Here is a 27,500-nt window from a genome sequence, read left to right as displayed (position 1 = left end):
CTACCCCCTCTCTTTAAGTCTGTTTTTACACTCCTCTGTAGCTCCTCATGTGTCTCTCCCCCCTCCCCTTTGCCTCACACCCCTCTGTCTCGCTCTCTCACATTCTCTTTCTCCCTCTCCCTCTTTCTCCAGCACTCACCCATCCCCTTCTAAAAACTGTCCGTGGATCTCTTCTTCTGTTTGCAGCCGTGAACAAGGCACCATGCCGGGACTAAGGGACCAGGCGCCACTACCAGTTCTCTTTCTGTCCCTGCTGGTTTACTTCTGGACTGTAAACGGACTGACAGAACACAGCGAATCGGAGATCAGCCACACAGCTCCAGAGCAAAATGTGGAGGGCAGAAAGGCAACATCTGGAGCAGGTACAAATGACACAAGACTTTTGTCTAAAGTTCTGTTTAACCCTTATCTTCTATAAAAAGTATCAGGCTGATTTTGACTTTTGGTAATAATCCCTGAAAGCTTCAATAATCTCTGTCATCTGGGTTTTAATTAGGCTAGAGGGGACGTTGGGGGTCTCTAGGATCCCAAATGTATAAGAAACGAAAAGAAGCTTTAACCAAGTACAAATTTTTGGTGATTTGGAAAGAAAGCACTTGCTAATTAGTATTCAGTTTTCCAACAGCACACTGCATTTACTTTGACAGGTTATATTTTGCACATAGTTTACAGCACATTTTGAGTGGTACTTTACGAAAGACAGGGATTCTTCTTGAAGGATGTTTTTGCAGTTTCGTGACCAAAGCTCTTGGTGACAACAGCAATACTTGCACCTGTGCTTGGAGAAGCCACGTCTAAGAAGAGAACTCACTGAGGAAGGCAAAAGCTGAGTTGAATATTTACCTGACGTGATGTGACAAATGGAGAAGTTCAACTAGCACTCTATACTGTACGTTGAAGACAGACTTTCATCCTTGTGTTTCAAAAGAATGTGATGGCTTCATTATTCTTGCAACTTGGATTAAGGAGTTAATTTAAGAGTTAATAGCAGCACTGTTGCTGAGGTTTGGAAAATATGGTTACTGGCAGGCTTCTGGTATTCAATAACACAGCATTTCCATTAAATGCAGGAACGCAGACTCACTTTTAACTGGAAAGATCGGTGAAATTACAAAGACTAATGAGAAGAACCCAATAGGAATGTATGTATTTACATGTCTTAGGCAGGAATATCTGTAGTGTTATTTGTCACTCCCTAGAGTAGCCTCTCACAAGACTTTTATAAAGGTTGCTGCAATGGTGGGAGAATCAGAGCCTTTTGGTTGCTTTTTAGGGCTTAAAGTCAACATGAAATCCATATATTGACCTTATTCACTTGCTTAATACTTGTTCCTTGCCTTGTTGTGAATGATTCATTGATGCATGTAATTTCAAAGATGAAGAGTTTAATCAAAATGTAATAACTTATCTTTTCTCTGAAACAACTTTCCTTTTCCGCTGATGTCATTATGGCCTCACAGGCTATTTGATGTTGTCAACCAATTGCTATTTTAGGCATTATTTTAGCAGGCTTGGTATTTAATGCCAACATTTCACAAACGAGTGAACAAAATCAAGTGCTGCCCTACAGTTTTACTTGTTGAATCTTGTTTTATTTGGAAATATATGTTACATTAACCAAGCAAAATGAGGGTTTCACATCGACTTCAAGACCTTTGGCTTCTTGGCTCAGTTTTGGCCTAGCTGTGGTTCTTCCTTCTGAAGATGCATTGGTAGAACAGACTTCAAACACACCTGCACACCAGCCCAGGCTTTACCCTGGTGCTCCTGTCTGTTAGACGATTTAGTACTCTTAGACTGTCAGACTGAAAGGATCATTGATACAATCTGTAAAATCTGATATTTAGGAACCCATCTGAAGTTGAATGAGTTGACAATAAGTTTGACTCCAATTGAACAATCCTGTTTCTGCTTTTCTCCTAATCATTTTGTGTTCTCTCTGGCAATAAAAATGGCAAAAAGGCCTGTGCTGAAACCCCTTCGATGCAAGCTAGTGTTGATCAACAGCTAAGTAAACTTTTGCCAGATTACTCAGAGACTCCCAAGGACTGGCGTTGTGGACTAGCTCTGTGGGTAATGACTTCACAGCAACAGGCAAGAATGTTGCTTAAAACTTTCCCACCAGGGATGAAACTGCCCTTGGGACACAGGACAGGATGAATTTCAAGGGCCAAAGCGTCTGTGTCAACATATGAGGCTATGAACTCTAAAATTGGGCTGTCTGGGTGTGTGTGTTAGAGTGTAGCTTCAATTAAAGATGAGTTGACAATGTGGAAATGAAGAGCCAAGAATATTTTTTGTTTTTCTAGATGTTCCACAAGTGAAGATAATCCCACCCTATGCAAAGATTGAAGTTGGACAGTACAAACGATTGCTGTGCAAAGGTGAGAGGCCAGTTTAAACATAAAATAATAATTTTGTCATCATTTATCCACCCTCGTGTCATTCCAAACTCGTATGGTTTTCTTTTGTGGATAACAAAAGATGAATTTTTGGAGAACATTGTGGCTACTCTTTTCATTAAAATGAAATTAAAAGCGGATTGGATCTGTCAAATTACAAACTAACAAAAAATTTAAATATACATATCATGAAAGTGGTCTATGAGCAACAAGTCTTTTGAAGTCATATAGTCTTTTGCAACAAGTCTTTTGAAGTCATATAGCTTTGTGTGAGGGACAGATGTCAAATGCAAGTTGTCATTCACTAAATAAACAAGCCAAAAAAAATTCTCAACTGGACAGCAAAAATCTAATTTGTTACAAAAATGCTGCACTTGAGGTTACATTTCATTGACATTAATGGCACCATATTTGATTTGAGAGTGCAAGGAGTCATTCTTTTTATTGAATTATATAAATTTCTTCACACAGAGCTATGGCTTGGAATATATTGCAAGAGTATTTAATAAATAATAAAATGTATAATAAAATAATATCAGGTTATAATAAATAATAAAATAAATAGTAAAAACATAAGGCATTGGCTGGATATGCATTTGTTGTTGAACTAACTCAGATGCTAAAGCTATAGAATTAATTCAGTCATTTTTCTATGCTATTTCCTAGTTGTTGGGGATGCAGAGGAGATTTACTGGTTTTCTCCTAATGGTGAGAAGATTCTAACAAAACATGACAATCTCGAGGTGCGCAGTCATGGCAATTCCTTGTCCTCTCTCATTGTTCTCAATGCCAATTTGAACAATGCCGGGATGTACAAATGTGTGGCCAGAAACAGAGACAAGGAATCACAAGCCATGGCCAAGCTGGACATCCTTTGTAAGTATTTACCTTAATATTATCAGTCAACATTATCACAATTATTATGACAGTCCATCCTGCACATTTCTGATTCATTTAACATTCTGGGTTAAGTGTTTTGTCAGTATACTGAAACACTTTGAATATATTTAGTATTTCAAATTGTAAAAATGTTTTGTTTTTTTCTTAAATGTTTTGCTAACTTCCATCATTTTGCTATATTAAACACACATTTATTTTTGCTCAAAGAATTTTATTGTGTATGTTATTAAGTCACTTTTAATAGTCTTTTTAGATAACTTTTTTTCCTGTTTCCAGATCTGGGCCAGAAGTAGAAGTGTTTGAATCATACTTGAATTAGTCAGTCATCCAGAACAATGTGTTGGAAATTAGGAGAGAATTATCAAAGTGTAGCCAGACATCCTGGTAGACAGATGCATTCCTTTTTCTTTGTACGTTCCTGTTACAAGTGTCCAAGAAGCGTGGGTTGGCTGAGGGAGTCAGTGTTGCAGTGTAGAAAACTAGACTTTTAGAAAAGCCAGAATTGGCTGATTGGTTTCGCCAAACTTGTATGCAAAAAGTGTGCTTTTCCATTTGATCAAGCAGCTCAAATAATTAAGCTTGGCAGGATATTGGTTATGACAGACTGTTTTCGTGGATGATAATGTTACTCTTTTTTTTGGTCTCAGCTGAGAAATATCTCTACATTCATAAAAATAATTTTTAATTCCATGCATTTATTTGCATGGAACATTTCAATCGCACAACAGGCTCCTTACTGTGGTTTTTCATATAATTAATGTCTTCACATTAAGAAAAAAAATGGTACTTTTAAGAAGTGTTCACTGAAAGGTTCTTTGGTGATCCTAAAATTATTTTTCTCTGGTTTTGCTGTGAACACGCCATGAAGGTACAACACCTCAGATAAAACCTCATACCATGGTCTTAAAGACATGGCTGTGATTGAATTTTCTCTTGTAAATGATTGCTTCAAAATAAGACTATGATAAACTTGTAAAATGTTTTTACTTTTAAGCAATTTATGATGAGATGATAAAAGTGAATTAAACAATGTAAATTAACTTTTTGTTTTCTTGCAGAAACTTTTGAATCGGCATAAAGTATGATCCACTTTGCAACTTATTTTAGACAAGAACTGGCTACATAGACAGACCATTGACTGGCATGTGACAACCAAAAGAGCCTATTGTATCAGAACAGTACTTTGTAAACACGACCTGCACACCCTGGAATGGAAATTGCATAAGTGCAGCCAATCAGATTAGCTTGCTGTTTTCAGAAAATTACAGTTCTGTGTTTAATATGCATCAGACAGTTTGAGACTAACCACAAAGTAACCTTCAACTTCAACATGTGCGGCTATAAATTGAGTTATAAACTACAGTTTTCTAAACCCTAAAATTCAAGATGGTTACCAAGTTGGTTTCTTTCCTTCTCTTTCCTTCTCTCTGTGTCCTTTAAGTAAAGAGAATGCGTAGAGAAACTGAGAGGGAGGGAAGAGGAAAACGACAGAAAGAGCCCAAGCCCACCAAGAAGCCCAAAGTTCCCAAGCCCACCAAGAAACCCAAGGGCGAGAAGAAAGCCAAAGGAGAGAAGGGTGGGAAGAAGAAAGGCAAGAAGAATAGGGAGGAGACCACCACCATCACCACCACCACCACCACCACCACCACCACTGTGGCCCCCACAACCACTGTGCCCATTGAATACGATGAGGATTTTTATGACCCTGAACCTGACCAATACTGGGATGAAGGTTAGAAAAGCCGTTCTTATTAAATGACTCACTCAATTAGATCTGGGCATTTTGGTTTGATTGGAGCAGAACATTGACTGCCTTGGTTCTGTAGAAGTATTGTCTCCACTCATTTTCTCCTTGGGGATTTTAAAACATTCTTCATAAAGATTCCTCAACCAAACCAACCAGTTCAGAGATGAATAACAACATTACACATTTGATCTGAAGCAAAATGGTATAAGAAAATCAGAGTCAAAGACAAAAGACTGAGTACTTAAATTCTTTTACAAATTAATAAACTGCTGATACCATGAAGCATTATGAATGACATAAACAAGTTAACTATGCTATATAAAACTGTTATTTTGTTATATATTGTTAGAAATATTGTGAAACTCATTTGCAATGATTCACAGGAGTAGTTGCTGAGTAGTTTATCATTGTCAATCAACTTTTGGAGAACATGCTGTGTCTGGAATAAGATCATGTAGAATGATTTTATTCCATGATCTGGAATATGGCTGGAATTTACTTGCACTCACAAAGACTGTTTGTATACATAGAATTTCCTGCAGAGACAACAACAGCGGAAAAGCCTACATACCCTCCGACAGAGAAAACCACAGATTTCCCAACAGATTTTCCTCCTGACACGGATGAGTATTCCCAACCTTTTCCTGACTCATGTGAGCATAATATCACTCATTTCTGTGTAAATAAACACTACTTTGTACATTATTATGATCAACATTTCCTTTAACTTTTTTGAAGACGATGACTATTGGAAGGTGGATGAGCCCACACCCACAACTTCTGTGATTGCTGGCCGTCCAACTAATGAGGATGATTATTGGGATGCCAGATGTGAGTCTTCCAAAAAATTATGTTTTCACATGAATTAAGATCTGAAGCTAGTTAGCAGGAGTCACAAATGACCAATTGTTCAGTTAGGACACACTTTAAAAAAGTTATAAAAATGTCTTTTCTTTGGCAACAGATGAGGTGGCAGAAAACCTGCCTTTCCCTGATGGCGAAGAGATCAGCTCTACCGAAAATGCCTGGCAGTACACTACCACAGGTAAACCGATCATTCCTTCTAAATGCTGTGTCCTCCTCAAAATTACATGATATTGTAAACTATGATTTATGAAATGTTCATGGCCACTTCTCTGTTTAACTATTATTGCAAAATGGTACTACTTACTATGTCTTAAAATTACTTTAAGTTCACATTTTGTAATTGTAACTATAGTTTCAAAACATAACAAAAACAGACAAAAAAGTAGGTTTAATTGGCAGTTGGGTTAATGGCTTTGTGCTGTCTCAGACTTGTTTTTTTAAATACATCTGTTAAAAAGGAGTGAATTTAAACACCCTATGAATTTATGTGTGAATCAAATAAAACTCTTACCACAATATACACCCATCTCATGAAAGATCTTGTTTTTACACCATTAAAAATCCGCAATGTCTTACAAAAGACAGCAAACCAACAGCGACAGACAATTAGCAAACATTTTATGAGTCATTAAAGTTTCTCTACTGTACTCTCAGTAAATCTCGCAAACTTAACCTACATTTCTTTTCTTTTGTCACAGAGGAGCCCACCGTCCCTCCATTTGAAAACAACTGGTATGAAGAATATGACTATGGACATGGTACAGTACATACTACTTTGTTACCCCTTTTTTTGAAAAGAAAACAAACATACAGTGAGACATGCATGAGAGGTGTTGGCCTCCCTCTTTCTTAATGAGAGTACAGAAAGTGTGACCTGTCATTTCTGACCTTAAATAAACACTTGCAGAGACACAGAGGTGCCGCTTAAGATGAAGCTGATAATTTTAAATCATGTTGCCGTTAAATGAAAATGTCACTGGAAATGTTTTTTTCCAACCAGAATAACATAATGTCTTGCGTCTCCTCCCCAACTAAATCTTACTCAAAAAACGTATGCATAAAAGCCCTTATGTACGGTACAGTTTACCTTTTTAGCCGGTTTTAATAGGCAATATGATATGGGGTGCATGCATGGAGGCAGAACCTGATTTTACCAAGTGCAGCGTGTTCCTGGATCAACACCTTTGCAATTTCCAATCAACCAATCAGATTTGAGTTTAGGCTTACAATAAGGTTTAGGTGCTTCTACATCAGTGTTATTCACCTATCATTTCCCTCAGATTTTAGGGATATCTTATAGGAAAGGGTTAGGTTTAGGGGTAGGGATATGGTTAGGATTACATTTTTGGACAGGAATGTTTTTCCAGGATCAACAAAACATGTTGACCCAGGAACGCGTCTAACTCAACAAAATCAGGATGTGCGTGCATGGAGCACTTATTTTAGATAAAAGGAATTGTTATTAGGAAACAAAACTCTGTCCAGGAGAAAAACAAAACAGACATTGTCTGTTATTATTAGGGTATAAAAACAGAATTTCGTGCAGGAAAAGATTGTAGCCTTAAGGAAAATGTGGCAGGAACAATTTTGATTTGATTATCTGATTCAGTTTATCTAATTCACTTAAGTTGGAAATCTGACTTTCAGACAATATTTTCTTACATATTTTGAATTTAGTATTTGGTTTGTCCTCTTTTGCTTTAATGATCTCCACAAGTTTCTGTAAAACATCACGATCGTGTTTTCCAGCATGATTTAAGAATGATCCAAAGAGCATCTTCTGCTTCAATCTGACCTACTAATGTGTTCACATGATCCATGTCACAAATATATTATCTGATTTATGACCTAAAAGCTCAATGAATTTCTTATTCATTACATATTCATTATATAATTATGACCGCCGCTAGCATAGCTAGCGAAAGCGGTCATATAGGGATTGTCAAAGTTTTTTTTTTTTTTTTTTTGTCATCTACTGAATTTTTCGTCAACGATACCAGGGACACCGAAACACCGGGGAACATGAAATTTGGTGGGCATGTAGCCCCACTAGACTTTTACGGAAAAATTTCGTTTGGTCCCCGGGGGCCACTCCCCCCCCCCACGCTGGGCCCCCCCAAACCCAAAAAATTCATTTTTTCCTAAATAACTACCTGAACCGTGGCACCGAGGATGAAGAATTTTTTATGGTATGTTGGTCTTAAGGGCCCACATCAACCTAGCCCATAATCACTCATTTGTGATTTGCGCCCCTTCCCTTAAAAAATGAAAATGCAATATTATTCTGCTTTAATCGCCCCTATCTTCAGTTGAGATGTTCAGAACTGCACCATATTTCATGTGTAAGATTAACTTGACATCCTCTGGGGGTATCCTCTGCTAAGTTTCGTAGAATTTCATCCATGGGGGGGTATAAAATAAATTCATTTATGTGCACATTTAGTGTACACTCATCGGCCTGTAGATGGTGCTGTTGAGCGAAGGGTTGCTGGTTTAGGATGATACTGTCTCACACACACATGCAGGAATACAAACAAACGCAAGCATGCACACACACTGACATCCACACGCACAGACACACACCCATACACACACATACAAATCCACATGCACAGACACACACACACAAACACACACGCGCACACACATGTACGCACGCATACATACACGCACAGACACACGCACACACACACACACACACACACACACACACGCACACACACACACACACACACACACACACACACACACACACACACACACACACACACACACACACAAACACAAACACACACACACACACACACACACACACACACACACACACACACACACAGACAGACATGCACATACTACTACTTTTTTATGTATCAGCCATATACCTGATTTACCAATACCCAATGTGTTATGCTTGGGCAGTATACTAATGAGGTGGGTGGGACATGTTTCATGCCATGTTAGATCACATCCTGAGAGTCTACGCTTTCAGAAAATATATAGTTTATATAGTTGAATCAGTTTTCTCTTCATGGTACAGACCAAAATGTATTATGTGCACACTTTCTTCACCTAAATCCATAAAATCCCATTCATTTCTTCACCTAAATCCATAAAATCCCATTAATTTCAATGGGACATTTACTTAAGTGTTCTACTAGGTACAGTGGGAATGAGTTTAATTTTGTTAACATTGTTTTTTTAAAACTCTGGGACCAGGGCTACAAGATAAAACCACTTTTTTGGGGATTTTTTTTTTTATTTCAGTAAAACCACTGTTATGGATGTGACGTTTTCACATTATGGATGTTAAGTGTCTAAACTAATGACTTTTGATATAAAACTTAAATAGTAATGGCAAATAATTACAAAACTCTAAATTATCCATGATCCACAGGAATACTCCAGACAGTCTTTTAAAATATACAACTTATATACATAAACACGCAATACAGCCAAATTGCTCCACGTCATTTATTTTTGTGGAAAGCCAGTGCAGGCCTGAGCGGCGGTCATATTTTGTACCGCCATGCGGTACATCTAGTTTCTTTTTTTAAAACACCTTTAAACTTCTTTGAATCCGGCTGTACTTGCTCAATGTGTGACACTGACTCTGTTATGTTGTGCTCTCACTTATACCCTTGCTTTCTGTTTTGTCATCAGAAAAGAAACTGGAAGAGGAGAGGGAAAGAGAGAGAAAAGAACAAGAGGAAAGAGGTACAGTGTTTTATCCTATAAAGAGAGTTTATATATTTTTGCTTTGCTCTCAACTAAATCTTTATATTTAAGAGTGCAGTTGTACTGCACATGATTTGGATGTATGCTCGAGAAACGCAGTAGCCTGATATTCTGAACAATAATACAATTTAGAAAACCATAAGTGGGTTCTATTCAGTTTAACACAACAATAGTGAAGTTATAGTGTTGTTTATTCCAGTGTAGTATTGGACTATCATTGGTTTCAATTAGGTATTTGGACATACAATACATGAGTAAGATCACATATTTTTAAAATTATTATTATTTTTAAACATCTTTGTTCATTCCGTTTGTTTGGTTTGTCTTGAGCTGGAAAACATGTTTTATTGATCAAAAGCATCAACGTGTTTGGCCAACACTGTCTCAGTCTTCAACAGGCCTTTCTAACTATCCGTTTCCAAATTCGGTTTCTAGTTATTTAAATAACACAGTTAGCATGACAATCACCTCTGTACCTCTTCCAGCTACCCTACATTCTGCTTACACATGATTATTGACTTTGACAGTTGTGGGAAATTACCGAATGACAAGCATTCATTAACACCTGTGAACTCTGACCCTGTTCCCATGAACTGATGTTCAGTTCCTAACAGACTGAACAAAATCCTTCGCACTGTCTGGGGCAGGAATTTTTATACAATTTCTATATGCAGAATATTGTTGAATATTAACCAAAATAAGTAAGCGAGCTGAGAAAGAAAGTTTGGGAGATCTTGAGAGAAATGTTCCAAGTTCAACAAAGTTAAGCTTTTCTAACATTATCTGAAATCAGAAGTCATCTGCAATATACTTAAACCTGATGTAAAATAATGATACTACACACTCGTCTATGCCTCAGTATAGTTATAAAGGGTTGCAAGGATGATGTCAAAACCTGGAAGACTAATTTAAAAATATATATATTTTCTCCTATCCCATTCCAATGTACAGAGACTATTGAAAATTCAGAATGCACTTGGCTGAAAACTGAAACCGAAAATAAATAAATAATAAATTAATTAATTAATCAATCAAATTTATTTAATAATCAACACTCAAAAAGCAGCTAAAACTTACTTTACAAACATTTAAATTGCACGAGGCAGTTTTTATTAAAACCTTTTAATAGCAGAATTGTTTCTACTCCAGTTTGTTGGTCAAATATAAACCTTAAAATGACAATATACTGTGAAAATTATTTTTCATGACAGATTTATTCAAACATACATTAAATAATGAAGACATCACTAACAGGTTAAGTAAAAATATGTGAATATGTACAGTGCATATATCAATTTAGCAAAATGCTGAGTTATTTTTTCTAGCTAACTAATGAGTTTGTGGACATTGAATAGCTTTCTTGAGGAAAAAGCTGTTTTTACAAGCTGTTTTATTGATGTCTTTCCCAGTTGAAACAGTTATTGGGTGAGACATTGTTATATGAGACAGGATTTATTTCGGTATGTTGTAATGTATCTTTCAACATACCTTCTGGTGTTCACCCATGGTTATTTTGTGCTGTAACTAATAGTAAAGAGGAGATGAGATGATCGGTTCATGCATGGCTACAGTGATCTGTCCCGTCATATTAAAGAGCGGCAGAACGACATTTATTGTTTGAATTTTGTAAAAAGAAATCGACAGAATTCTTAAGTTGAGACTTTGCTTTAATATTAAAAATAACAAAGCACAAAGCTTTTTGTGATTATCGGATGGCAGGCATGCTACAAATGTTTAGTGAAGTTTTGTTCACGCATCAACAGAAAACAGAACAGACTAAAAGATTTTAGATATAAGAAACCATATAATTACCGGTTTAAAATCGAGAGCTAGTGTCCACACAGCTGACATGTTGGTAACAATTTAGTTTAGGGTCCAATTCTCACTTTAAACTAGTTGCTTATTAGCATGCATATTGTCTGCTTATTAGTTCTTATAGGGCACATATTAATGCCTTATTCTGCATGACCTTATTCTACATCCCTTAATCCTACCCAATACCTGAACTATTAATAAGCAGTAATTAGGAGTTTACTGAGGCAAAAGTCATAGTTAATAGTAAGTTAGTGAAATTGGAATCTAATCTAAAGTGTGACTGACATGCCATTGGAGAAGCGGTAATTACATGTCTGTTTCAGTCACTGATTTCAGCCCTCCAAATCCATTTTGGCCCGAAACTGAAAATAGCTGTTTCGGCCGAAATTTTTAGGTAGCCGAAATTTCGGTATATCCTTACAGTGGAGTGTTGCTCTGTGGTGCTCTTCTAACATTGCTCTGTTTGTTTGAGCCAAGGAAATTTATATAAATTAATAACTGGAGAAAGCCATCCGTTAGCATTCACATTCTTCAAAATGTGAATTCACCAATATAATTTTACCTAGTTCCTCAATGGCTGATCAAAAACAAAGACTTGTTCTAGCTGATCAAAACAGCTAGTAAGCTAATTTAATTTTCATCAAAAGCAAAAAAAAGAAAAACTATAATATAATGAAAATATTAAAATATTAAGATTTAAATGTTTTAGTTAAAATATACAGCTACTTTTGTTTTGATTTTTCATAGTAATTTTAGCGTAGCTTTTAGTAACTTTATGTGCTTTTGTCATTATTTATTTATTTATTTTTATGTCTATTTATTCACTTATTTATTTCAAGCAGCTGTCAAGGCAGAATTTCTCATTTTCTTTTAAGTTTTTTTAAAAGTTTAATTAAACCAAAAAAGATTGTTAATAGTTTTAATTAGATAACAGTAACAACACTGACTACCAGCAGTTAACTACCAGCTTTATCTTCATGTTTTGCTCATGAATCCATAGCATTAATGATGAACTTTGTGTTTTTCCCAATAATTTGTCGTCTCAGAAAAAGAAGAGAAAAGGCATGAAGAAGAGGAGGAGAGAGAACGCAGGATTCAGAAACCTCCACCACGCGTGTACAGAGAGCCTAAAAGTGAGTGGTAGGACTTGGTTTGGGCATATAGCCATATGGGATGCTTGCCATTAGCTTCATCACTTAATAGATAACATAAGACAAAAAATAAACTTAGGACAAAATGACTGTGAATAAATAATAAAATACTGACATGCAACAAACTTATGTAAGAGCATTCCCAGCTCTCAGTTCTGGCCGCAGATCTTACCAAACAAAAGCAACATTTTGGCATTCATTTCAGTGACTTAGACATAATGTCAACATAAATATAATTGAAATAGTGAGATCTTGATGAAGCATTCATTAGGTTCAAGTGAGTAGTTACCTTAAAACACTTTTGGAAGACTTCAGTTGTTTTTAAGTCATTGCAGATGCTGAATCCAGCCAAATCCTGCTTTATTTCAACAGCTGGTTCTTTTCAAAGAAAATTCCAAAAGTCCTCCCTGCGCAGATGCATGGATGTAGTCCTTCATCTTAATGCACAGTACTCTGAATGAAGACAATAAGTGGTAGAGCACTTATTATATAAAAAAATTAGTTTTGAATAAAAAAAGATAAATATGTTATTAATCTATTGTTGTTTCATTATATCTTTGGGTTTATTGTGTATCTGCATAGTCTTGTCTATATAGTTTCCATTTACCTTCATAGTTGAAACTAATATTGAGTATATAATGTATGTACATATTTTTGTATTTATATATATTGACATCAAAATGTCAATTTTACTTTTATAAGAAAATAAAAAATGAATAAAGTAATACATAAAATAATAATGATATATATATATATATATATATATATATATATATATTTATATTTATATTTATATTTACTTGGAACACATTTTAGAACACAAAGAAAAGAACAAGTATAAATTAAAGGACATAAATTGAAATAAAATAATGAGGTGCCATCAGGAAAGTTTAGCACAGTGCTTAGTGAGAAAGCACAGATAAACTGATTTCAGTCTGGACTAGAACATATGGTGTCAATCACATTTACATTTATTCATTTAGCAGATACTTTTATTCAAATCATGTGTTAGGACAAAAACACATTCATGCATATGCATTTTTTCTCTGGTTTGCTGCCTCTTGCTGTATCAGTTTGTCCTCCTCTGGGTATGGAGTCTCATCGCATAGACAATGACCAGCTGCTGACTTCCTCTGTTTTTCAACATCGCTATGGCTCACACAGAGCTCGTCTTAATATTCAGGTATAAACATATGCACAGATACTCTAATGTATATACGGAACACTGAAATGTATAAGAAATATACATATATAGAAATAGATGTGTTGTCAATGTGAGCATATTGGTTCATGTAACAGGCGTCTGGTGATGAAGATGATATGAATGGTGGGGCATGGTGTGCTAACCCTGAGGAGAAGATCCACTGGATTGAACTGGACGCACGTACACTAACAGAGTTCACTGGCGTTATCACCCAAGGACGAGATGACCCCCTAGAGTAAGACAGATATTAAAAACTTAGGAGCCATGTGGTTAATTGTGTTTAAGAACTACCAAACTATCTAAACAGTATAAATTTACAGTCCTTGTTATTGTTTTGTTGTTTCAGGAGCGACTATGTTTCTTCCTATTATGTGGCATTTAGTAACGACAGCAGAGAATGGACTGTCCTTCATGACGGATATGCTGAATGGGTAAGTTGCCAGATTGCCGTCATTTTCTCTTCTCCTTTTGGTTTCCAAATCTTTCTGTGTTGCTTAGAGGTCATAACTCATTAACTAGAGAGGGATTTTCAACTGGGGGTCCGTGACCCTGATATTTCAAGAAGTTATTATTTGATCTCAAACTACTTTTTGTAGTTAAACAATACATATTAATTTAACTTCAGCCAAAGCTGAAGGTCAGTTAAATATTTCAAAGTTGCTTTAAAATTAAAATATACTAAGTAGAATTAATGTACAAGTATATGATTTACCACTAATATGGTTCTATACCCATGCTATTATAGGCCAGGCTTAAAGTGCAGCACTTGAAATTCTACAATAAAAAAAAAAAAAAAAAATACCTGTTAAACTGAAAGTATTTAGTCTTTGAGTCACTTTTTTTCTCCCTTCTCTCTGCTCTCAGTTATTCTTTGGCAACTCAGATAAAAGCACCCCAGTTTTGTCTCAGTTTATGGAGCCGGTAGTGGCACGTTACATCCGCATCTTGCCACAGAGCTGGAATGGTACGATGTGTATGAGAATGGAGGTTTTGGGCTGCCCAGTACCAGGTGAGAGACTCAGGACCTTTGATTAGACTCAACACAGGCATTGACGGGAAGTATCAAATTCAAACAAAGATGTTGTTGTTTTTTGCATTGCGTGCTGAATAGGGGTGTACAGCAGAGCCAATGCTTGCATCTGTAACAGTCTCAAAATTATTTGTATCTGTATTCGGATAAAACTGGACGTGGGTTGGATGTACAATTTATACAATTACTTGAGAAGACTGATATGTCTATGGTTCTTAATGTATATCTGTTTCCTTCGTAGTTATTATTTAACAAATATGCCTTGTATAACTCAAAATAATAAGTTTTTATTATGATTCTAACATTTATGTTAAGATCTTCTAACTGTTAAAGCTGATAGCCTTGTAGGCAGTACTTCGAGATATAATTCGATTGTGGTTTAGGTGACCTGAGTTCGAGCCCGATAAATAAATATTTAAATATCTTCTAATTAAAACAATAATACTGAATGTTTCATAAAACAAAGTAAAAAAAAAAAGAAATTTAATTTTCCAGAGGAACTTTGTGTACAGTTATGTCAGGACAATCACCATAGACTATAAAAAAAATATGGACGCTGTGTCCGTGACATCACCCGTAGGTTTCTGAAGAGCATTTTTGAAACTCAAAGTGGGCAGAGCTGGCCGTCGCCATCTTGGCAGCACGTCACCGCGCGTCACTCCTGGATAACCGAAAATGGGCAAAGAGGCGGGATTAGCTGAGGTGACATGACGGCTAACAGACAGCGGACAAATGGCTTGTGATAGCAGCGGCAATCCACCTGTCACTCAAGTGGCCACGCCCCTAATTATGCAGAGCTTTAAGGTTTAATATAATTTAAACAGACGCGTTAAATAAACACAGTTGTCATGAAGGGCAAAATTAGCTATAGACCAAAACCACTTTTTGTACCAGGCTGTAAACATATTTTTTTCTGCTGTAAAGTTGGGCATATTAACATGGGAGGTCTATGGGATTGACTCTCTTTTGGAGCCTGTTTCTAGCAGCCAGTCGATAAATTGCTGTTTAAGTCACTTCCGTGTTGGATTCAAGAGAGAGACCGGAAGGTTGCCGCTTGACAATCACCCATAACCTCAAATAAGAGGAGTCGGACTTTAGCTGATTAGTGAACATAGAAGTTGAAAGAAAATGTTCAGTGTTGAAAATTGCGATTGCGATCAAGCTATGCTTATTTCATTCATTTCTGTATCATGTCGTACAAGGTTTAAATCATTTAAATATAAATATCAAATAGTAGAACATGTGTATGATGTAGTATTTTAGTTGATATTTATGTTGCCAAGTTCTGATTTCTGAGAGATGCATAGAGACAGCAACACGGCTATTTGATTTGTGATTTGTTTAAGTATAATTTCGTTCTATCTCCTGGCACACATGTTATTCAACAAGGAGTGACTGTGTCAGCCAAATATTTTTTCTATTATTAGGCAAAATTATTCATTATTCCCTTTGAAGCCATCATCCGTGCCTTTCCGAATAAGGTATTCGGCTTCGGGCACATTTTTAGCATCAACAGTTTAAGTATATTAATCAACATTGTGCATTTGTTCTTTACTCAGATCCTCTCAGCCAGCACCAGAGTCAGAATGAAGTGATGCATCGAGATGACCTGGACTACACCCATCACAACTACCTAGACATGGAGAAGGTGATGGGAGAGCGCCAAATTCCTGGAGTCTTAAAAGTTCATGAATGGCAAAAAAGATATAAGAATAAACTACAATTTAAGAAAATGTAAAACTGGTCTTTATGATAGGATGTTGTGTGTGGCTGCCAGAGAATTTCTGTGTTTCTAAGCTATAAGATTCAAGGTGTAGCACATATTTGTAGCACAAACCATGTGGGATGAGTTACACACAGAAGTTTAGTAGGCTTATGGATTGCAACAAATGACTAAATGTGCAGTAATCGCTTACATTTTTTTACTTTTCCTATTGTCACAGCTCATGAAATCAGTTTCTGACGAGTGTCCCAACATCACCAGATTCTACAGTTTGGGCAAGAGTTTTAAAGGGCTAGAAATTTATGCCATGGAAATTACTGATAACCCTGGGATGCACGAAACAGGTGAGGGATATCAGAGTAGGTATGGAAGAAACGGTATTATTATTCCGTTTTGGTTATATTACAGGTATTGGTTATTAAATAATTTGTTATCAGATTTGAAATGTTAACATAAACGAGGAGGAGAAACAAACAATGTGAGTGTGTTCATTATCCATTTATCTTTCCTTAGGAGAGCCAGAGTTCAGGTACACAGCAGGTTATCATGGTAATGAAGCTTTGGGACGAGAGCTTCTTCTGATGCTCATGCAGTACCTGTGTAGAGAGTATAAAGATGGCAACCCTCGAGTGCGCCACCTTGTGGATGAGACACGAATTCATCTGGTGCCATCAGTTAATCCTGATGGCCACATGAGAGCTTTTGAGAAGGTGCGTGAAAGATGTAATTTCTGCATCACTAGGCAGGAATTGATAAAATAATTACTGCTTTTAAACAGATTCAGAAAAAAGTGAATAGCTACAGTCTAGCCATCTGAGATTTTGTAATGGAGATAATCCATAGGATTAAGATTTTTCACATATTAGCACCGTTTTTTGTTTGCTTTTGGGATATGATCTGATCTTAGCGTTTGGACCTGGAAACATCAACATTATCATTTACATTTACATTACATTTATTCATTTAGCAGATGCTTTTATCCAAAGTGACTTACAAATGAGAACAATCAACCAGACAGGTTAAATTCCCAGGGAACATGCAAACTGACTAATAATAGACAAATCAATGTGGATAAACAATCTGCCAAATGTACAAATATAAATGGTGTTGTGACATTTTAATCTCACTAAAGTATGTAAGTAACATAACTTTGTTTCACAGGGCTCAGAGTTGGGCAGCTGGACATTGGGACACTGGACTGAAGATGGCCGTGACATCTTCCAGAACTTTCCAGACATAAATAACATTCTTTGGGATGCAGAGGATAAGGGCATGGTGCCCAAATTGACACCAAATCACCATGTGCCCATACCTGAGGGTATTCTGTCAAGCAATGGTTCAGTAAGGAAATATTTATGTTATATGTGTTCATTTAATGAATCAAAGCACCACTCACATACTCTAGTCTTGAACACCTTGAGCTTGACCAATTAGATTAGAGGACCAGTACTAACGTTTTTCTTTTTCTTTATGTTCTTCCTTTCAGGTTGCAGTGGAGACTCTTGCCCTTATCTCCTGGATGGAGAGTCATCCATTTGTGCTTGGTGCCAACCTGCAGGGTGGCGAGAGACTGGTGACATACCCCTTCGACATGCACCGCCTCACCAAGGAGTCTGAGGATATGGAGAAAAAACTCAACTCCAGAGCGAACAGACGGAAGCGACAGTATGAGGAAGAGGAAGAAGAGCCCAACCCTTACCTTCACATTGGATACCATCAGGAAAGCTACAGTGGCCCCCAAGAAAACCATGCATATCATCAAGAAAACTATGGATACCATCAAGAAAGTTATGGGTACCACCATCAGAACCAAGGATACCATGAGGAGAACCAAGGGTATCACGATGAGACCCAAGGGTATCACGATGAGACCCAAGGGTACCACGATGAGACCCAAGGGTACCATGATGAGAATCAAAGGTATCATCATGAGGGTCACTCTGAAGGGTATCATGAGGGCTATCAAGAAGGATACCCAGAGGGATATGGAGAGGGTGAACCAGGGGAAGAGATCAGAGTGGTTGAGGACCAGTCTTTGTTTCGCTGGTTGGCCATTTCTTATGCTTCTACTCACCGCACCATGACACAAACCTATCAGGGAGGATGCCATAGTGAGGACCCAACAGGTGGGCTGGGAATTGTCAACCGTGCCAAATGGAAGCCCATCCCAGGAAGTAAGCATTAGGAATTTGTGTGGGACAATAATTTAGAGCAGGGCTGTCCAATCCTGCTCCTGGAGGGCCATATTACTGTAAAGATTTGCTTCAGCCTGCTCATGCCAGGAAGTTTCTATAAATCCGGAAGACCTCGTTAGCTGGTTCAGGCGTGTTTAATTAGTGTTGAAGCTAAATTCTCCAGGAAGGTGCCCTTCCAGGTGCTGGATTGGACACCCCTGATTTAGAAGGATCTTTCAGATCAAATTGAATCTGCTTTGACACGTTAAGACACCGATGAACTTATATATAAGAACGAACTTGTGTGACGCCATTTTGAACAAAATCAGGGCAAAACTAAATTAAAGTTCACTCCGACTGGTAAACACCTTCCTACTACCATTGGTCCGTGGCAATTACATAATGTGTAGGTGTGTGTTAGGCTGCACGATTAATCGCAATTTACATGTAATCGCACTTAAACCGATTTGGCTTATCACGGTTTTGAAATCGCAAAGCCTGCGATTATTTTTGGGTGTACGGATGTACGGCTTTGTAAACGCTGTGATCTGGGGCCGGTTTCACAAAGCTATTTTAGACCGGTCTATAGTATTAGACAAGTCTAAAATTTGCTCATAGACTAGTCTAATGCAAGTTAGACTGTTTCACAAAAATAAAGACTGACTTAATTTAGACCAAAAAAATTAGACACCTTACCCCCAGGCTAACTTTGGTCTAAGACTCGATGTTACCTTGGCAACCAGCAGTAACAATCAGTTACATTACAAACAGCCAAAAGAAAAGGGAAAATGGCTCATAATTTAAACATTTCTTCTTGTTACTACATTCCCAAGTAAAATGTCCTTGTAACTGTAAGGACTGTTACATAGTCAACGCGAGCAACGATCGACGCGCTCACTTTCATACGCAAGCGTCATGGGCGATGCGTGAAATGCAATACACCGTGACTGCTCAAACAGGGGGTAGTAGAGTCGTAGTGGAGTCATAGCTCTGAATGCCCGTCTATTTCGCTTCAAACGCTCGCTTTATATGCGCGTCCTATTCGCCTTGGACGCGTGAATGGATTCAAAATGTTCAAGAGTCGAACTAGACGCGAATTTGACGCTTTATTTGCGTTTGGTGTGAACGCATAATAACAGGCTGCGATGTCAAGATTGCAATCCTGGAATGTGTGTGTGTGTGTGTGTGTGTGTGTGTGTGTGTGTGTGTGTGTGTGTGTGTGTGTTTCAGAGAGAGAGGCACGGGCGCGATCGAACAGTGGAAACATAAAAACATACTCCGTCATTTATACTCCTCCAACAAACACATATTTTCCGCTGGGGTAAACTGCACTGAGCGGTTGAATGCGCTTACTCGATCCGCCATGTTTTTTGTTTTGAAAAGTGTCTTATTTTACCCAGAATGCATTGCAGTGTAGTCCTACTTAAGATAGTCAGAGTCTTAAGTGCTTTGTGCAATGGTCTTATTTAGATGTCTATCTGAAGTCTGACTATCTACTATATCTAAGCCATAGTCAAAGTCTATCTTTGTGAAACCGGCCCCTGAAAGCACTGTGAGTTTGAGTCACTTTTGAATAGGCAACAAGCGTCAAACATCTTTCCTGTGAGATGATGTGGCTTCTTACACAGAATAAGGCAGTTGTGTGTTTATTAGTCATGTTTAATCAATCAAAGGGTTTCAATCTTCTGTTTATTCAGCTATAGATAGTATGATGCCCAATAGGGATTTCCTGGAATGACTTGTGTTATTGTACTTCTGCGGCGGGGCATATTTGGCGTGTCTGTGTGAGAGCGCCCTCTGGCGTTCAGATGGAGCAGCATTTACTGCCGATCAGCCGCACTGCACTGACAAGCTGCGCATAAAATAATCGCAGCCTTTGCCAAATCGCGTGCGGTTTCATTGCGATTAAAGGAGAACTCCGGTCAATTTTAACATTGAGCTCATTTTTTTGTACATTTGGAGTGCTGTCAGTACAGAGAACAACGACAAAAATCGGTGTTGCCTACACCGTGTTATCTTCTTTTTAAAATTTGCACCCTGTTGACTTAAATGGGGCAAGTTTTAAACCTGCTTTTAGCCTCTTAAAATCCTTGATGTGTCATTACAAGTGCACAGCCAATGTGAGTGATTCCTTCAGAGTGAACACGGTGAATCTGACTGCAGTTGATGTGAAAGATATGAATAAAAATGAAGTTAATTCGGCCAGCGCTCATACCTGTATTTATTTCCTGTTTTCGGTCGAAGTCCATAGTAGTCGATTGTCGAGTTCTCCACTGTTGTTTAGTTACCTATGATCATGCGCGTGAACTCGACAATCGACTACTGTGGACTTCGACTGAAAACAGAAAATAAATACAGCTATGAGCGCTGGCTGAATTAACTTCATTTTTATTCATATCTTTCACATCTACTGCAGTCAGATTCACCGTGTTCACTCTGAAGGAATCACTCACATTAGCTGTGCACTTGTAATGACACATCAAGGATCTTAAGAGGCTAAAAGCAGGTTTAAAACTTGCCCCATTTAAGTCAACAGGGTGCAAATTTTAAAAAGAAGATAACACGGTGTAGGCAACACCGATTTTTGTCATTGTTCTCTGTACTGACAGCACTCCAAATTTACAAAAAAATGAGCTCAATGTTAAAATTGACCGGAGTTCTCCTTTAATTGTGCAGCCCTAGTGTGCGTTGAGGCTCTACCTTTGACGTATAAATCCTCTCTGGTTCATTTCTTCTGTTTAGTACATCAAGTTCGACATCTTTATAGTAGACAATTAATTTTTAATTCTAATCAACTTTGTCACTGTCACTCTGTCACATCTTTAATAATGTAATCTATTGTATAAAGTGGTATATAAATAAACGTAATGTGAACTGAATGGAGAGCCGAATTGCAAAGCACGTGCAAACATAAGCGAAGAACGAAAAATAACTTTAATGTGAGTATATCAGGGCTTTTAGTGACTAATTTCTTTTTGATACCAATTCCTGTCCCTTCTTCTCTTTTAGGTATGAATGACTTCAGCTACCTTCACACTAACTGTTTTGAACTGTCAATTTTCTTGGGATGTGATAAGTTCCCTCATCAGAGTGAACTTTTAAGAGAATGGGAGCATAACAGAGAGGCCCTGTTGACCTTCATGGCTCAGGTGAGCTGTTCACATTCACATCATGAGAATGGACCATAACAATTGTTTAAAAACAGAGAAGCCCGTCTCTGTTAAGTATGTAACACGGTTCCCTGAGAAGGGAACGAGATGTTGCGTCATGGCCTTGATGCTATTCAGCATGCACCGGTTTCTGAATCACGTCAATCTTATTGGCCGATGAAGGTCAGGTGACAAAGCGTAGCGCTTCATCAAACATATAAAAGGGCACCTAATTCACAGAATTACCAGATTGTAATTGTCTGTAGAAGCTGCAAAGGCATGCGGGAAGTATGGCAAAGCGACGCAGCATCCTGTGAGGAACCGGGTTACATATGTAACCCAGAGATGTTCTCTTTTGAGGGAACTCAAAGCTGCGTTGTTGGTGCGTGTTGAAGCTATGGGAATGTTAATACCCATGCCGCCATACTGAACAAATGCCTGACCAACAAGGTTGAGATGTATGCAGATGCACAAACCCTGTGGCCGACTGAATGAAATGACCCAGAAGGACTTGAGATCCTGTTGACGAATCCATGTCCAAACTGTAATCCTTATGAATGTGTGCGGAAAGGGCCAGCCTACCGCAACACAAACCTCTAATATGAGCATCTTAGAAGACCGTGCGCCTCATAGGCTAAGTGAAAAATGTCAGCAAGGTTGTGAGAGTATGCATAGATACACACCTTATGGCCACTGAAGAACAATTACCCCAGAAGGACCTGAGATCCTGGGGTTGAATCCATATCCAAACTGTTGACCCTATGAATGTGTGCAAAGAAGGTGAACAGTCAAAAAAGGCACCTTTGGAACGTAACCTGGCCTCAGCTCCATCAATGTTGACATGACAAGCCGAAACGGCGGCCATGTACACTTGAATGAATGAATGAATAAATGAATGAAGCATTTTTATAACGCTTTATTATGCACTATTTTACACCTAAAGTGCTTTACCAACATATCAGGGGTGTCACCCACCACCAGTGTGCAGCATTGACCTGGATTATGTGACAGCAGCCACAGTGCAATGGCGCCAGTGCACTCATCACAAACCAGCTATAGGTGGAGAGGAGAGTAAAGTGATAGAGCCAATTCGATGGATGGGGATTATTAGGAGACCATGACTGATAAGGGCCAATGGAGGGAATTTAGCCAGGACATTGGGGTTAAACCCCTACTCTTTACAAGTAGTGCCATGGCATGACAGCCCAACTTGTGGTGTGCAAAGCAAACCCGCTGAAGTGAGTCCTATAACCTCATTCCACAGAGATAAAATTGCTAGAAGTTACCATGATTCCAATCATTCTCTGCAGGTGAAAATGGTCTCATTTTCAGTGCCCTGAAACAGCTTGCTGGCAGGGAACAACTGAACATACTGACCGAGGGGACTAGTTGCAAGGGGAACTGCCCCGACAACCTATAATGTCCTAATACTCTCTGTAAGAGGAAGCGGACACCACACCACATCGCTCCACAAAGATACGGTGAAAAATCCAGCTGGAGACTGCTACTCCCAGAAATACCAAAGTGTCAGGGTTGGCAAAAAAATCTCCTGAGAGCATCAGGAGCAGAGCAAGCTTCCAGATCCAAAATGGGACATGGGGTCGGGAGAAAGAGAAAGGGAAACATCTGTCTCAAATACCAACTCAACCTGCAATCCTCATGATCAAAGGCTGCCTTGCTGCAGGTCTTGAATCAGTGGCGAGCAGATGTCTGACCCTCATCCCTCGAGAATAGAGCCAGTCAGGAGTAGAGCTTTCTTATTATGCCCCCTCCAGAACTGACTGTGCGTGCTCCACTCCTAAACAAACAGAGATTCTGTGAGTCATCACCCATAAGAAAGTGGCCACATTGACACACATCTCCTAAATTGCTTGCTTGTATTGATTTAGTACTATTTGTATCTAAACAAAATCAGTCGAACAGGACTTACAATTTTGACAATTGTACTGAAACAGACATGGTGCTTCTAAAGATAAAGAGCTGGGGATTCTGTGACATAGATGCCCTGTTATGGTCTTGATGATGCACTATACTTCATCACCTGACCTCCGTCGGCCAATAGGATTGCAGTGATTTCACACATGATTCAGACACCAGCACATGCTGAAGGCGATCTCATAGTGTCAATGCCATGATGCAGCGTCAAGTTCCCTCGAAAGGGAACCCTGTAGGTAGGACTTCGAGAACTCTGCACCAGTGTTGTAGTACTTGAGTCAGTCTTAAGACCGAGTCCAGGACCATATTTTCTATTACTAGTCAAGACAATCTCATTCGAGTCCAGGCCAAGTCCAAATGCTTAAAATGTGGTCTTGGACTCTGACTTGAGACTTTAGTCTGAGTGCTTTCTTTTCCAAACTCGAGTACTACAACACTGCCCTCCGCAACCTTACATTAACCATGGTCTCTTTCCCAGGTACATCGTGGCATTAAGGGAGTTGTGAGGGATAAAGAGGGAAACCCTATTCCCAACGCCACTGTTACTGTGGAAGGAGTCAACCATGATGTCAGGACTGGTGAGATGTTTTCTGTAGTTCTGGAAATTGTACTGTTTTTTGTGTACTAAAGAGTATCAATAAAAAAGACTTCTACTCTTAGGTGAATCTGGAGATTACTGGCGACTTCTAAACCCTGGTGAGTACCGTGTAACTGCCAGAGCAGACGGCTACTCTTCCTTCACCCGTCTATGTGTGGTGGGGTTTGACCCAGGTGCTACCCTGTGCAACTTTGACCTTAACAAGTCTAACTGGGACCGCATCAAACAGATCATGGCTCTCCATGGCAATAGGCCAATCCGGTTGCTGAGCAGTGGCAACAGGGGCAGTGGGCGGCACTTTTCACACGGCAGTAACCAAATCCCAAATTCTAAATTCAGTAACCAAATTCCTGTCGGTAACGGTGGGGACATGAACAGGGCTCGTCTCCGTCGATTACGGCTAATGAGAATCCGCCGCCTACGGCAGCAAAGACTTCTGGACAGCAAAACAACACCCCCTACCACAACCATGACCACCACAACTTCACTTCCATCTACCACAGAGAGTATAACCCCATGGTATGACTCCTGGCCCCTTGGGGAAGTCTTTGAAGAGAACACAACCCCACCAGAAGAGATTGAGTTGACAGATGCACTGGACTACAACTACAATTACAAGATAGATGATTATTAAGAGCAAACTACAGATCAAAGTTTTGCTCCACAGTTTTGGACTATATAGGTCATTACACAAAAGACTTTTATTCCAGAATATGAAAATTGACCTTGATAATTAATAACACTCAATTTTCTGGTTGCAAAGTATGTTGAAAGCAGCACCCAATGGCTTGCAAAGCCTGAAAGTAGTAAGAATAATTCTGTTGTGCATTCCTGGCTACACATCTACTGTACACTACAGTATACTACCAAAATGTAACATAAAAACTTCTCATATGACCATCATATTCACTGAGAGGAAAGGAGAATGTTTTAATACAAGAGAAGGGGCTGTATTACAATTTCTTTCTCACAATAAACAGTCAGTCTTTGTTTGTATAGGGCAAGTGTACATGGGAGATTTTCCCTAAAAGTTCCACCAGGTTCAATGCCCTGTGCTAAAGGACAGTTTCTTACCAGTAAATAAAGCCTTGTTTTCATATTCACACTGTTTTTGTTTTATCTGCATTAGTGTCATGTGCACATCAAGGGCCTCATTTATAAAACCTACCTATGCACAGATTTGATTTTAGAGTGCCTGTACACTAAAATCCACAATGATCAGATGTATAAAAATGGTCTTTGATATTTTGCACCACAGTGTTTAGCACCACATTGTGTTCTAAACAGGCGTACACACTTTTCCTTGAGGCAGAGTTGGAGTACTGCACAGGTATTTGGAAATCTAAACAGCCATAATGATAATAATAAAACCCTCTTAGCATTATTGCATAGCATTAAAGTTAAATTATTTGGTATAAATTACATGCTCGCACATTTGTCCCAGGAACTTTTTTCCAAGGAATTGTTTTTACCCCAGACCTGTTGCTGTCTGCGTTTCCACCGCGGTCTAAAGTACCGTGAAGTTTAGGCAAATTAGTCTGGTGACATAGGACTGCGCGCTACTTTACAGTTCCCGCTGGATTTCATCCTCTGAATTTAAGCTTAATAAAGCCTGAAGCTTGTCGTTGGTCCATCGGTTGTATTTTTTAAACTCCATTGTTGCTTTGAATTGCAAACAACAGCGCTGTTTACTGCACGCACCGCAACAGATAAAAAAAATGGTGGTTTTAAGATTTTTAAAAATTCTGCGTGGAGTCAACCAATCAAAATGCGGCACGAACTCAACCAATCAGCATGTTCAGCGCCCAAGTCCAACCACTGAAAGTTCCTGAACTTTGAAAAAGTACTACCTCGCAACCAGGGACTTTCGGAGGGGAAAATATTTACCCAGAACTTCATTTAGACCCTGGTTCCTACGGTGGAAACACACCGAGTAACACCCCAAAGTCCCAAGTTCCTGGGGAAATGCGTCACATGTTAAGAATGTATATGTAGAAATGAACATTAAACAAGATACATGCTGTTATATTGTTCATTATTTCATGTTAACAAATGCACTAATTGCACGTAATATTTTATACAATATTATAAATAATTCATATATAATATAAACTATATAAACATTTTAATGAATCAGAATGAACTATACCAGAGAGATGTTTACATTATGTATTATACCATGCACCAACAAATAAAGGATCAAGTGAGAGTGAAACGATAAATATTTGGATCATGTGGATGAAGGAGAGAGCCACGTTAATTAATGGAGGCTGCAGTTTCAGGACCGCATTTCTAGGATGCTGTTTGTTTGTGACAGCGCCACCTAGCCAATTCTACTCTAACAGAGGAGACCTGAATTAAGCCTAAAACAAAAAGGAGGAAAAAACTATTTTAGCTGTACAAAAAACAGTCCATTGTGGTGATTGATGTTGTAAACTGGTATTTGTTTTCATGTTGTTTTAATTCATCCAAGTACTACTAAACACACTAGTTTGTAGCGCAAACAATTTTACCATTTACTGCACAAGTCAGTCACACACCAGACGAGCTCTAAAAATAGTAAAAGCTGTTGGTAATTAAAATAAATAAAATAAGGGCCCTAGAAATGTGGTTATAGGACTGAGGTCCTGAAACTGAAGCCTCCGGTATTGCAGGAATACTATACTTGCAATATGGCAGAATAAGTCCCGCTTTCTAAATAAAAGAGCCAATCGCTGACGGGTAAAGTCATGGCATCACTGCAGCTGCCGTTAAGAGCTCTGGTTGCTATTGAAACGGTGTTCTGAGACAAGTGCTTAGGCCTGCACATGCGTATTGGCTGGTCTAGGCTGAAATATAAGCTTTTTTAATACTATTTGAGAATAAGTAACGTCATGTGTGGGACAGTTCATGTCAGATTTTGTTGCTTATTTGAAATATGTTATTTACTTGTTTAGCAGGCAGTTTCTGAGATTTCAGGATTCCCCCATTCAAGCAGATGGGACTTGGTCTTGGATGACCGAAAGCAAATATGGCCATCAGTGAACAGACATTCCTTGAAAGGGACTTTCAAGGATACTTCCTGTGGTGG

At 38.4% G+C, this 27,500-nt stretch overlaps 1 protein-coding gene across 1 annotated transcript; it reads left to right on the top strand.

Annotated features, from left to right (window-relative positions):
• The first annotated feature begins 102 nt into the window (after positions 1-102).
• On the top strand, positions 103-25,533 carry aebp1b (AE binding protein 1b). Its single transcript, XM_081349674.1, has 22 exons — positions 103-362; positions 2,310-2,384; positions 3,069-3,278; positions 4,744-5,034; positions 5,580-5,702; positions 5,788-5,880; positions 6,014-6,094; positions 6,615-6,674; positions 9,577-9,630; positions 12,513-12,599; positions 13,691-13,800; positions 13,917-14,056; positions 14,168-14,252; positions 14,686-14,830; positions 16,411-16,499; positions 16,795-16,918; positions 17,088-17,284; positions 17,736-17,915; positions 18,061-18,748; positions 21,758-21,897; positions 24,311-24,410; positions 24,493-25,533. Exons 1-22 carry the CDS (start codon positions 203-205, stop codon positions 25,062-25,064), a joined length of 3,804 nt encoding a protein of 1,267 aa, XP_081205800.1. The 5' UTR covers positions 103-202; the 3' UTR covers positions 25,065-25,533.
• Positions 25,534-27,500: the final 1,967 nt, after the last annotated feature.

Source organism: Scardinius erythrophthalmus (assembly GCF_964197995.2).
Source record: "Scardinius erythrophthalmus genome assembly, chromosome: 20".
NCBI classification, from domain to species: Eukaryota; Metazoa; Chordata; class Actinopteri; order Cypriniformes; family Leuciscidae; genus Scardinius; species Scardinius erythrophthalmus.
The sequence above is the reverse complement of the archived record's forward strand: the minus strand, read 5'-3'. Positions and strand labels throughout refer to the sequence as shown.